Source organism: Meriones unguiculatus (assembly GCF_030254825.1).
Source record: "Meriones unguiculatus strain TT.TT164.6M chromosome 13 unlocalized genomic scaffold, Bangor_MerUng_6.1 Chr13_unordered_Scaffold_39, whole genome shotgun sequence".
In the NCBI taxonomy this organism is placed as follows: domain Eukaryota; kingdom Metazoa; phylum Chordata; class Mammalia; order Rodentia; family Muridae; genus Meriones; species Meriones unguiculatus.
The window spans coordinates 4,754,549-4,768,107 of NW_026843648.1; the positions used below are offsets into that span (position 1 = coordinate 4,754,549).

The 13,559-nt window shown below is 35.5% G+C and overlaps 1 protein-coding gene across 1 annotated transcript in view; it reads left to right on the forward strand.

Moving 5' to 3' along the window:
- LOC132651087 (zinc finger protein 120-like) overlaps positions 1–4,567 on the forward strand; it is an 83,134-nt gene extending 78,567 nt beyond the window's left edge. The window contains exons 3-5 of the mRNA XM_060376384.1: positions 1,071–1,197; positions 1,410–1,470; positions 2,755–4,567. Coding sequence (XP_060232367.1) covers positions 1,071–1,197; positions 1,410–1,470; positions 2,755–3,274 — 708 coding nt within the window. The 3' untranslated portion in view covers positions 3,275–4,567. The remainder of the gene's footprint in view (positions 1–1,070; positions 1,198–1,409; positions 1,471–2,754) is intronic.
- Positions 4,568–13,559: the final 8,992 nt, after the last annotated feature.

Below are 13,559 nucleotides of genomic sequence, written 5' to 3' on the forward strand. Positions count from 1 at the left end.
CATCCAATTCAATAAGATATGTGTCTGCCTCCTGAGTGATAGAATTAAAGGCATGACAGAATATACCCCGCTTGTTCATCATTTTTTGTAGTTATTAACTGTTCATAAATTTCTCTGATGTGTACTTAGTACTGTTCATCTGTTAATTTCTCTCTGTGTGTCTCTGTCTTTCTCTTTCTTTTTTGCTCCCTTCTCTCTGTTTGTCTTTGTCCACATTAATTGCCATGACTATTCCAAAGCTCTATCCTATTCAGATATGACACAGTTAAACTTCGTTATTCCATTTTCTTCTAAAATGACTTAGTGATAACATTAATACTTATTTTTTAATAGAAAAGTTTTAATCTTTATTTTAAACTATAGACTATACATGATTTAGAAAGGAAAGTGTACAAAACAATGATCAAAGAATAATCATGTGTTCTATGCCTTTTCTTTTGTCTGGTTACTCAGAAATATGATGTTATCAGCTATGATTATTGTTGCTTGCCACTCACATTATTTTTATCCATCTATTCACTATAGTCCACTTTCCCTTCCACAAATATATAAGCCCCACTTTTCATATACTGATATACCACATCTCTAAGCCCTGGTGAAAACATGATATTCAGTAACATGTTGTCTTTTGACTGATGTCACCCATCTGTTCACTGTCCCCTGATATCTACATCTCATTTGTTGCTAGATAAAATATGATGACTGTGTTTTTTCCTTCCACCTGTCTCATGACAGGGTCATGACCTACTTGCCCAAGTAACTGAAGATGATTCATACATCACTCAAGAACCCAACTAATGTCTAATTCATATTCATGACTTACAAACTAATGAAACTCCTTTAAAACAGGTTTCCAAAGTACACCTTTGGTTTTCCTTACAATCTAACCTTTAAGGTTTTTCTTCTCCCCTTGTTCATCTGATGCACAGCATCCAACTATCTAACACTGGCACTTCTGTGTCAGAAAATAAATGGAAGCAGCACTAGAATTGTACGATTCTATTGCCAATGAAGTATAAATTTATATTCTTGTCACTCTTTCTGTTGTACAAATGCATGGCATATTTTAGAATTCAGTGACCTTCAATGATGTGCATGTGAAATTCAGCCAAGAAGAGTGGGCTTTGCTGGAACCCTCACAGAAACAACTCTACAAAGATGTTATGCTAGAGACCTGTAAAAACCTCACTGCAATAGGTAAGACAGCAAATTTTCTTTCACTTTTAAAATAAGGAGACAAGTCTTACTTTGTTATTGATCCTTTTCTATGATTCCAATTGAGAATGAGGAGGAATGAGATGAATAAATCAGGCATGGTTCTAAGGGTCATAGAAGATAGTGATTTAAGTTTTGCTTTAAAAATAATATGATATTTCCAGTAATATATATTTTCTGGTACTCTATTTTAGGCTACAATTGGGAAGACCATGCCCTTGAAGAACATTTTCAAAGTTCTACAAGTAATAAAAGGTAACTTTATGTGCACAGTGATACAGATATGAATCTTAAGAAATTTTAATGTGTCTTGGAAGTTTGTTTTTTGTTTGTTTGTTTGTTGGCTGCTTTTTATTTTCTGTATTTGAAATAGTTTTTTTCTGTGTAGCTGTGGTTTGACTTAGACTTGCTTGTTAAACCAATGTGATCTCAAAATCACACAGATCTGCCTGCTTCTGCCTCCACAAATGCTGGGATGAAAGGAATGTACCAGCACACCTGGCTGTGTCCTCGAGGTTTTAAAGAAAAGCAACAGTGTAAAAAGAGCACTGCTTTAAGTGTACTGATGATCATTAAAATCTCACAATTCCATGTACCTCAATGTCATGTATCTGATTTAAATCATATGGAAATTACAGCTACTGAGTTGAACTGCCAATCTGTTTAGTCTCATTATATCTACTCAGATATTGTAAGAGGTATATACATTGAATAGGTGAGCAGTGTGTGTTCAAAACCTTCTAATAAGTAAATATGTCATAGTATAACCAGTGTTACTCATATTCATGCAGTAACATTGTAAAGTTTAGAGAAAGGAGCAGCTTACGAGAGTCAATATTATTGTTGTGGAGAAACCTTAATCCCTATATGACATGTCTATGATGAACAAAAAACAAACTGTGTTAATTCAATGTAGGAATCTTTTATTATTCTTGTAATTTAATAGGTATATCATATGTCACAATGTTTGTAAGACACATGAGCATAGGGATATTGAAAGAAGCAGTGTATCTGTCTTTCTCCAAGAACAAGTGATATTGTAGTAGTCCCCATTTTGAGTAGATTTTCTGACTGTGATGAATGGTTAGTGTTAATTGGTTTTGCAACTTCACTGTGAATTCATCAGCAAACTCATACTGCTGAAAATACCTATGAGTAGTAGGAATTTGGAAATTCTTCTGAGTGTCCTGCTCACTTCTTAAATGAAGTGACATTCATACAGTACAAAAATTTGTGAATGGGATTGCTGTGGTAAAACTCTGAATTCTTACAATAATCTTCATATATTTGAGAAAAGCTCTTATAGAAAAATGGTGCTATAAAAGTGAACCACATAACAAATCCTCTTACCATCACAGGGATCTTCAAAAATAACCATAATGAAGGCGAACACCAAGAAAGTAAATAAAGTGATAAAACTTTAAAATTTTATTCGTCTTTACCATTAAATTATGAAATTACTTCATATAGATAAATATATTTATTAGTGTAATGAAATGACTGTGGTAAATCTTTCACATGTGCCAATTTTCTTTGCAGGCATGAATACAGTCATACTGGAGAGAAACCCTTTAAATGCACTCTATGTGGTAAAGCCTTCCCCTATATCACTGTTCTCATACGGCATAAAAGAACACACACAGGAGAGAAGTCTTACAAATGTAATCAATGTGATAAAGCCTTTGCAAAAAAAAGTCATCTCATGTGGCATAAAATAACACACACTGGAGAGAAACCTTATGAATGTAACCAGTGTGGTAAAGCCTTTGCAGAAAACAGTAATCTCTTAAACCATAAAAGAACACATATTGGAGAGAAACCTTATGAATGCAACCAGTGTGGTAAAGCCTTTGCAAAAAACAATACTCTCATATGGCATAAAAGAACACACACTGGAGAGAAACCTCATGAATGTAACCAGTGCGGTAAAGCCTTTGCACAAAACACTCTTGTCATAAGACATAAAAGAACACACCCTGGAGAGAAACCTTATGAATGTAACCAGTGCAGTAAAGCCTTTGCAAAAAAAAAAAAAAAAAAGTCATCTCATAAGCTATAAAAGAACACATACTAGACAGAAACCTTATGAATATACTCAATATGATAAAGCCTTTGCACAGCAGAGTAGTCTCTAAAAACATGAAAAAACACACCGTGAAGAGAAGCCTGGTGAGGGTAATTAGTGTGATGAAGTTTTTGCATGTAACAGTCATCGGAAACCACACGAATATACCTATGTGGCAAAGCCTTTGCACATAACATCTCCTAATACATAAAAGAACACATACTGGAAAGAAGCTGTCTGACTGTAACCAATATAAAAAATCTTTTGGACTTCAGAATCATCTTCACATTCATGAAAGAAATCCTAATGGACAGAAAGCCTGTGAGTGCTTTTAACAAGGTGAAACCATTCCACATTTGTATAATCTTCATCATCATGAAAGGATTCATACTGGAGAAAAAACTTATAAATATGTTCAAATTGTGAGGCCTTGCACAAATCTAGAGTCATCATCATCATAAAAGTATCCTTACTGGAGAGGGATTCTGTGACTATGAGAAATATGGAAAGACCTTTGTGATCTTTGGTCTACTGAGATCCAACAGAACTGAAAAACTAGCTCAATGGAAATTACTTCCCTTTTCTGAAGGGGAAGGGGAAAGGGAATAGGGGCAATAGGAATGGAGGGTAGTACTCGGGGAGAGGAGGGAGGGGAGATTATGATTGGAAAGTAAATTAAATAAACTTATTTTTAAAAAGAATACAATGAATGGTAAAATCAATTACATGCAAAAGTATTATATAATGTGTTTAGGGAAGACTTATTGATAAACCTGATTCTCAACATTTACTGTTTTCAATTGCCTCACTTTATACAAGAAACTTTTAGTCCAGTGGATGAATATGTAGGGTATGGTGAACTAACACCAGCCAGGAAGTTCTCTGAGAGTATCACAACAGTGGTAACCTGTAGAAGTTTCTTTGTGTACATATACCTATTGTTCCAGGGGTACTGATAAACATCACAACCCACACTAAATTTTGATATATGAGGGAGGAGGCTTTCTTTTCCATGTATGACAGTGCTTCTGGCCTAGATGTGTAATCATGTCAAGGGTGAGTTTTCTCTGCCTGACTTCATCTGGAGAGTGTCTTTAGACATCAACACCACTCATCAAATTTGATAGACGTCCTTTGACACAGATCCCTGATAACTCTCCCCTCCCTTCAAATATAGGATAATTTGGTTCTGTGTTCTTATTATTATTCATATACTAGGAATGTGCTGTTTAATGCAAATTGAGCATCCTTGAATTGCCTAGTATTAAACAATTATCTACACCTATACTTGGAGCATCGCAGGCACTCCCCAAGGGATATAAGCCTCTGTTTTCTCTTTTCTAGAATTAAAGTTGAACTTACTTTCTGAGGTGGTTCCCAGAGTGGCTGACCACTGTTATGCTTGCGGGCTTTCCAAGCTTTATACTACTCATCTTCTGCCCCTCATGACTTCCTGGGCTGGTGGGAAACAGCCCTCCAGGCAGCAAGAGAATCACATTCTCTTAAATGCCTGTGATAAAATGTTTTAGACTTCATAGCATTTCAAATTTCACATGTTTCTGGATGTGAGATGGTCAATCAAACAGTGTCTTGGAGTGGGACTCTTTAAAAAGAGTTATACTAGTGTCTAGTTCAAAGTAAGGTTGCAGGTAAGCTTCATTGTATGAAATCTTCTGAGGTGAGTACAGTGGCCCATGGAAAAGAAATAAGAGCAGAAATTTTATGTCTCTATTTTAATAGCTGAGTACTGTTCTGATAATGTATGGGTGGATGGCAGAGGAGAGGAACTCCCCTTTTGAGTGGTCTAGGGAAAGGGGATGGGTAAAGATGGAGGGAGGGTGGTACTAGTAAATGTTGAGGGAGTGACCTTCAATCAGCATATATAATGAATAAATTGTGAAAAATAAAAACAATTAATAAAATAAAATATAGTAAGAAAAACAAAAAGCAAAAATTTGAGTCTACTTTCGGTAACTGCCCTCCCTCACTTGATAATAATTATCCAATGGAAAAAATGCTACTCTCTCTGAAGTTTATGTTACCATAGAAGTAGGATTCAAACCTGAAACTAATGGCAGAGGTTCCTAGTTAAAATATCAAATCAAATCTACCTGCCATTTTCTCTCAGCAATCCTTCACTCCTTCCATGTTATCTGGTCTTCCAGGATAGTACAACCCATGCAATACCCTGATTTCTCCTTCCCAGGGCCTGAGCTAACCTCACCCCCCTCTTACCCATCTATAGGCAAACTATTTTGGCTACCTGTCCCTGTCAAGAGGCATGCAGGAGCAACAGCAAAACAGCTGTAGAACTAATGGAATGTGTCTGCCCTGTTAGCATAGTCACAATGAGTTTGTCTTGGAGAAGCATAATCCCAAGAACTGATTTTCCTGAGGACTTTGTGCTCTTATGTAGCATATCTCTGCTTGTTTCCCTTATGATGCCCACATACCTCATGACATGAGTTGTATGAAAACTCTAAGAAGACTTCTAGGTCATCACTGGGCAATATCACTGGCATTTAAAATTAACAATGCTTGATCTCTTTTCACATGTTTACTGGAGCAGATTAATGAATTAACCACTGCCCTTGAAAGGAGCCATAGATGTAGATTGTTAGCAATGACCATTATACTTAGAAACAATTCGGTAAAATAGATTGTTTAACAAGGTCAGGGAAGATGTTTTTGCTAATGGCTCTGATGTAAAATATCTTAAAGAACAATTTAAAGTTAAGAAAGGTACACCGTTAATAAAAAAGCCAGGGATGATTTAAGGTTGATGAGCCGAAGCAATAGCCCAAGGTAGCATTGGCTGTCTGGACTCCTTCAAACTGGGTCTAAAACTGAGACAGCAGTTGATTCCTGTATATTTGTTTTTCCCCTCAGCTTCTTGATATGATTTAATAAAAATGATTAATGAGTAGATGCACACCCCTTTAAGATTTAAAGTACAGGTGCCAGTACCATGCCATTTTTATTACTGTTGCTCTATAGTACTACTTGAGATCTCAGATGAAGATACCTCCAGAAAATCTTTTATTGTACAGGCATTTTTTAAAATCAATTCTGGGTTTTTTTTTTGTTTGTTTTTCCATATGAAACTGAGAATTGTTCTTTCAAGGTCTGCAATGAGTTGTGCTGGTATTTTGATTGGAATTGCATTGACTCTTTAGATTTCTTTTGGTAGAGTGGCCATTTTTACTATGTGAATCATACCAATCCCAGAGAATGGGAGATCTTCTGATATCTTCCTTGAAGTTCTTTTTTTCCATACAAATCATTCACTTGCTTGATTAGAGTCACACCAAGGTACTTTATATTATGTGTGGCTTTTGTGAAGGGGTTTTGTTTCCCTAATTTCTTTCTGAGCCCATTTGTCTTTTATATACAGGAGGGCTTCAGATTTTTTAATTTAATTTTGTATACAGTCATTTTGCTGAAAGTGTTGATCAGCTGTAGGAGTTCCCTGGTTGAATTTTTAGGGTCATTCATGTGTACTCTCACACCATCTGCAAAACAAGTTGGACTCGATTTGGAGAAAAGGGAACCCTCCTCCATTAATGGTGGGAATATACACTTGTACAAGCACTTTAGAAATCAATCTGGTGCTTTCTCAGAAAATTATGAATAGTGCTACTAGAATATTCAGTTATACCAACCATGGGCATATATTCAGAAGATTATCAACCATACAACAAGGACATTTGCTCAACTATACTCATAACAACTTTATTGACAATAGCCAGAATCTGGAAACAACTTAGATGTCCCCAAACCGAGAAATAAACACAGAAATTGTGGCACATTTATACAATGCAATACTATTCAGCAATTAAAAACAAGGAAATCAGCAGGCAAGTGGATGCAACTAGAAAAGATCACTCTGAGTGAGGTATCCAGAAGCAGAAAGACACTCATGGTATATACTCACTTATATGTGGATATTAGCCATATAATACAGGATTAAAAATACTAAAAGCTAGAGTCCTAAAGGATCTAAACAACAGGAAGAACCCTAAGGAAGATGCTTAATCCTCATTCAGAAGGGCAAATGGGATAGACATCGGTAATGGGGGAAGATAGGGAACAGGGCAGGAAACTACCACAGAGGGCCTCTGAAAGAATCTACATAGCAGGGTATTGAAGAAGATGGTTAAACTCATAGACAAATTTTGTGCAGAAAGCATGGATTTATATGGAATATTTAGGAGGTAGAAAGACCTGGATGTGAGAGGCCCTCCACAAGGAGGCCAATTGAGCCCCAAAATATGGGCCTGGGGGGTCCTGTTCCAACCAAGGACCATGAATGAAGAACACCTAGAATCCCTGCTCAGATGTAGCTCATAAGTATCTCAGTTTCCATGTGAGTTCCCTATTAAGGGTGACAGGGGCTGTCTCTGAAATGAATTCAGTGGAAGGCTCCTTGATCAGCTGCTCCTGGAAGATGCAGACTTGCCAGGTCACAGAGGAAGAAAGTGCAGCCATTCTTGGTAAGACTTGATAAGATAGACTAGGATAAGATAGTAGGGAAGGAGGATTTTCCCTATCAGTGGACTAGGAGAGGGGCATAGGGGTAGAAGAGGGAGGTAGGTTGTAACTGGTGGAAGATGAAGGAGGGGCTTACAGGCAGAAAACAAGGTGAATAAATTGTAATAATCAATAAAAAAGAAAAAATGAGTTTTTTTTTTTCATGAGATGGCTGGACTCAGGCAACTGTCTCTTAAAAACAACTAGAAAGAATAGTATTTCATCTCTACTCATTTTCCTTTTTCCTGTGATACTATATATAATAAATACCCTTAATAAAATTCAGTGGTTTGTCATATATTCCTAGTATTATAATATTGTAAAATATTGTACAAATCAAATTTTGGTATGTTAAGTGTGTAAAAATAGTTTATGAAAAAGTGGCTTGAATTTTCAAAAGAGCAAAGAATGATTACTCAAAACTCAGGAGGGTGAAAATGGAAGGAAAATTGATGGAAGAGTAAATAATATATAAATAAATTAATATCTCTTACACACTAATTATAACATTTTGGTTATTGAGATTTAAAAAATATACAGAGAATATTTCTCAAGTAAACAATGTAAGCTATTATTAATAGCTCTTATGCATGCACCCCAAAGTATTTCTTTATATTATTCCTCTTGTCACTGAAATGTGTTCTTTGACAAGTCATGCCACTACACCCTGATGTTCAGGCTCTAATACTGACTATTCAGTTCTTATTTCAGAGCACTGAGTGCTTATAACCCAGTTATAAGTCAGACAATGTTTCATTTCTGTGTCTAGCTCAGGTCATAACTTCATACATTTTGAGTTCATCCACAATTTCAAAGTAAAATGATTGCCTTTCTTGAAATGTTAAATGTTCTCTCTCACTCTTGCATATACACACACACACACATACACACACACACACATGATACATGTAATAGCAGTTATTGGCAACCCAAGACTTGAAATTGAAAGAGCCAAAAGAGGGATATATGAGAGATTTTGTAGGTAGGACAGAGAAATGAGAAATAATGTGATTATATTAAAAATCTCAAAAAACAAAAGTACATGTTTTCCATGAATAAAATTTGAATAATATATTTTGCACTCATGTGATTCAGGACAATCAAGTCCATTCTCTCTTAGCATACGGTAAGCTTTGCTTCAGTAAACATGAGTGTAGATGTGTGCTGGACCAGTCCAAGTCATCTGTTGCATATCCTCATTCAGTGTGTACAGTACATACTCTCTTTTAAATTGACTCAAAAATTTTAGTATTTGTTTGTGTGAACTTTATAAAATAAAGTTCCCCTAAACTTCTTTTTTGGTCCACTTTCTTCTACTGTCTCCTTCCATCCTTTTAAACAGAGATGCTATCCAACCTGGATGATAAAGAGTGTTCAGTAGATGCAGCAGAAAAATGGACATTGTTGTCTAGTCCATTCTGTTAGTTCCTGACTTTCTATTGGAGAATTGAACATCCAAGTTGAGAGATTTCAATGAGCAATGTTTATTATTTCCCTTTATTTTGTAGTTATGGTGTGAGGTTTTTGCCTCCTGATTTGATGCTTGGGATTATTCATTCTTTCTCTCTTGAGCGATCAGGAGTTATTCTAAAGAGCCTGAATTTATATGCAACTTAGTATTTTCAACTTGCAACTTTTAATATCCCTTCTTTGTTTAATATACTTTTCTTTACATTTAATGTTTTAATTTTATGTGCTGAGCACAATTTCTTTTCTGGTACACTTTAATTGTTGTTCTATATACTTTTTGTACTTTTATAGGCTACCCCTTCTTCATTAGGTTAAGGATACATTCTTCTATTATTTTCCTGAAAATATTTTCTAGAATTTTTGATCTGAGTTTTGTCTTTTTTTTTCTATTTTTATTATTCATAAATTACTTTTTTGCACTTTTTAGATTTTCTGGATCTTTTGTGCATAGCTATTTAACCTTTCTTTTGACACACTTGTCTTCTTCTTCTTCTTCTTCTTCTTCTTCTTCTTCTTCTTTCTTCTTCTTCTTCATCTTCATCTTCTCATCCTTCTCCTCCTCCTGCTTCTCTTCTTTCTCCAACTCCTCCTTCTTTTTTTCTTTCTCTTCATCCTCCTCCTTCTCCTTCTCCTCCTCCTTTTCTTCTTTTAAAAATAGTCATTTTACTTATATATTTATCCGGATTAAAGTTTTCTGTTCCTCTAATCCTGGCAACTCTTTCCCATCTCCCCTTCTATTCTGTCTAAATTCACCCTCATATTAAACAAGGAGAGCTATAATGTATAATAAGAAAATAAAATAGCAAAAAGACAAAAACAAACACATCCAAGTAGGAAAAAAAAAGAAAAAGAGCACAAGTTGGGAAATGATGTAGACTTGCTCAAACATGCAGGAATCTCACAAAATATTAAACTTGAAACAATGGTATACACACAGAGGACATGTAGCTTTAAAAATAGAAAAAAAATCTTCAGCAAATTAAAATGAGAACTATGATAAAAACATTTTAAATGAATGCCAGAATTCCAGAACATGAGAATCCAAACTTGTCAGTGAGGGAAATTTTTGGGCATCTGCCTATTGGAATGTACTCTTAAAAATACAATTAAGAGTAGTCCCTTGGATAAAATGAGTGTCCCTTGGAGAAAACTACATTTTCATTTGCAAACATTTATCAATTAGATAGGGCTAGGGCAGAACACTAAAGGCCTTGTGCATGGTGCCTCAGTCTCTCACAGTTTATCTATTCTTCAGTCCTCTTAATTTATAGTGCTTTGTTCTTTGATATCCTCTTTCTTTTCTGGCTCTTACACTCTTCTGGCTGAATTACTGAAGAGCCTGAAGGGCATATTCTGAGGTCTTTCACTGACTGTCTATTTTCTCTATGGGTCTCTGAAATTGTCTCCATCAGATGCAGGATGATACTTTTTTGATGATGGCTGAACAAAATACTAGTCTATGAGTATAGCAGAATGGTGTCAATGGTCGTTTATTACTTTTAGTAGAATGTACTATTTGTTTTTCCCGCAGAACCATGGGCTGTGTAATTTCCTTTTCTTGATCAATAAACCAGTGTTAGGTGTGGATTCCATCATGTGAAGTGGGCCTTAAGTCAAACTATAGATTGGTATTTACTCCTACAACTCTTGCACTAATATGTCTTACAGGTAGAGCATTGTTATAGTTCAAAAATTTGGTATCTGGGTTAGTGTTTATATTTCTCCTCTTGTAGTTGCAAAGTACATCACATATCAAAGTTGCTAGAATGTAAGTGTTAAGGTTCTATGTAAGCACAAGCTCTATTTATCTATGTTCCAGGTAAGTGTAAGTGTTGTCTCCAGCAAGAGGGCATTGTAGTCAATTTCTGAAGAGCATCCTATAGTCTTGGCAAAAGCCTGTATTGTTTTGGCATTACAATCACACTACTTTAACCAGTACTTCAGTTAAATATTACCAGTACTGGATGCTTTACTTAGTGTCAAGAAATTTCCATTTGGGACTTTCTTCTTGTGTGGTGATTTCATTTATATTGGCTCTTTTTATAAATATGATTTAGAAAGTTTCTATTGCATTAGGTTTCCAATGACCCTTAATTTTACCTGTCTTTTCTCATGTTACCTTTTCATTGCCCTCTTCCTTTCCCAACCCCTTTCAATTCTATCTTTTTAGCCCACTTTCCATTTGTTCCAAGTATTTTATTTCCCTTTCCTATGGATAAATCTCTGCCTGCCCTAACCTCCAGTTCTTAATCTGTATGTATCCCTGTGGTATTATGTTCAGTTGCTTGCATATTATACATCTTGCAACTAATACATATGTAAAGCAAATACATACCCTATTTCTCTTTTTGGGTCTAGGTTCTCTCACTCTCAGTTACCTGCAAATCTGCATTTACCTTCATGTTTCATGATTTGATTTTTTAAATGTCTGAGTAATATTTGATTATGTAAATGCACTAGTACTATAGCAAAAAAATAGAAATACACACTGGAATGCAAGAAATACACATTGGAAAAACAGATAAAATCTTCATAAATGGTGCTGACCAAACTAGATGTCTATATGTAGAAACATAGAAATAGGTGCTTATTTTCACTCAACGTCACCTCCAAATGGATTAAAACCTCACCAAAGTTCATATACAGTTAAAGCCATGAAGTCAGCACAGCTATTTGACAAAGATCCAGCACAGCTGAGCTGCATGTTATAGTAGCCTTCATGCTATCTTCCAGGCTTGGTCTTGATCTCCACTTGCTACATGCTTAGAGGTCTTTCAGTACATGTATGACCTGGGGACATTGGAGCAATGAGAAAATTTTTAATGAATCATTTATGCCTTCACTCTGTGGTACTGCTTCTAAGCTTCCCCAGAAAAATTCTGAGCATACTGCCCCTCTCAGAAATATCAATTATCTGGCCCTACATGAATGTCTTCCTTGTGGAAGTTGTAACTCACATAAAAATGGCAGAGAACTCCTTATGAGACTTCAGCTCCAAGACAGTCTTGAAAAATCTACCCCTATGCTTCCTCAAGAAGAAAATAATCAGAACAACATACTCTTAAAAAGGCAAACAAAGTTTGTAGTGCTAGGAGAGTTGATATCATTGGAGAATAAATACCTCATACTGCTGTATCCTCAGGTGCACAATTACTTTGCATATGAGATTAGGAGTTACATATGATATGCCCCCCATGACTATATGGAGCTGTAAATGAATGTCTGGAGATATCATCACCTTAAACTAGGATCTATAATGATGGACAAAGAATGTTTTGTAAAAATGATTTTAAAAGTGAGGTATTATGACCTCCTTTTCCTAGAAATATCAGCTTTCACAGTATCACTGTAGTGTTGTATGACCAAAATAATGAAAAAAATACTTAGATTTAGCACATAAATAAATTCTACAAAGATATGAGGTATAGACATTGATTTATGCCAGGAATTGAATAATAACTGTTGCTGCTTTGGCCTAAATTGTTTTTCTTGAGGTTGTCCATTAAAATTTGATAATATACTTCTCAGGACAAAGCAATATGTCCAAGGCTGCTTAAAGATTTTTTATTTATTGCCATTGAATCTGAGAATGCTTCCAACCTGAGAATGGGCTTTCAGGCTGTGGCAAATATGCCTCCAGATCCTCAAAACTGTCAGGTTATGGGACTGATGAAGAAAAATGATAGTAAAAGATAAGGTTTATCAATGATGACTAAATTTATGACCAAGAGACAGTTAAAACACACGTCTGGGGACAAAAAGGATATCATCTATGTTTTAGAATAATGTGAATCCATCTTTTATTATTGAAATCTGTCTAAATAAAGAGGTACTATGACTGCCAGTCAGTCAAGACTCTAAGTTTCTTCGGACAACCATTTCTGACTCATTTCTGCCCTGCCTTATCCTTCCCTTTTCTCTGGAAACTATCAACTGCTGGGGCTGGTCCCCAGTCTTTCATGACAATCTTTCTTTTCTTTCACAGTAGGGTGACTACTCACAACTGAAGATCTAGAGTTACATGCTTCAGAGTAGATAGGACATGTGATATCTGTTTTCTGGATTTTAGTTACCTAAATCAATATTGTCATTTATATTTCTATCTACTTATGTGCATACCATTTCACTTATCTATATCAGTTGAAGGATATTTAGGTGTTCCCATTTTGTACCTATTGTGAACAGAATAGCAATGAGCATGGTTGAGAAAATATTTTTGAAGGAGTATGTTGAGTCCATTGTGCATATGTCAAGGAAAGTTATAAGTGGTTCATATGGT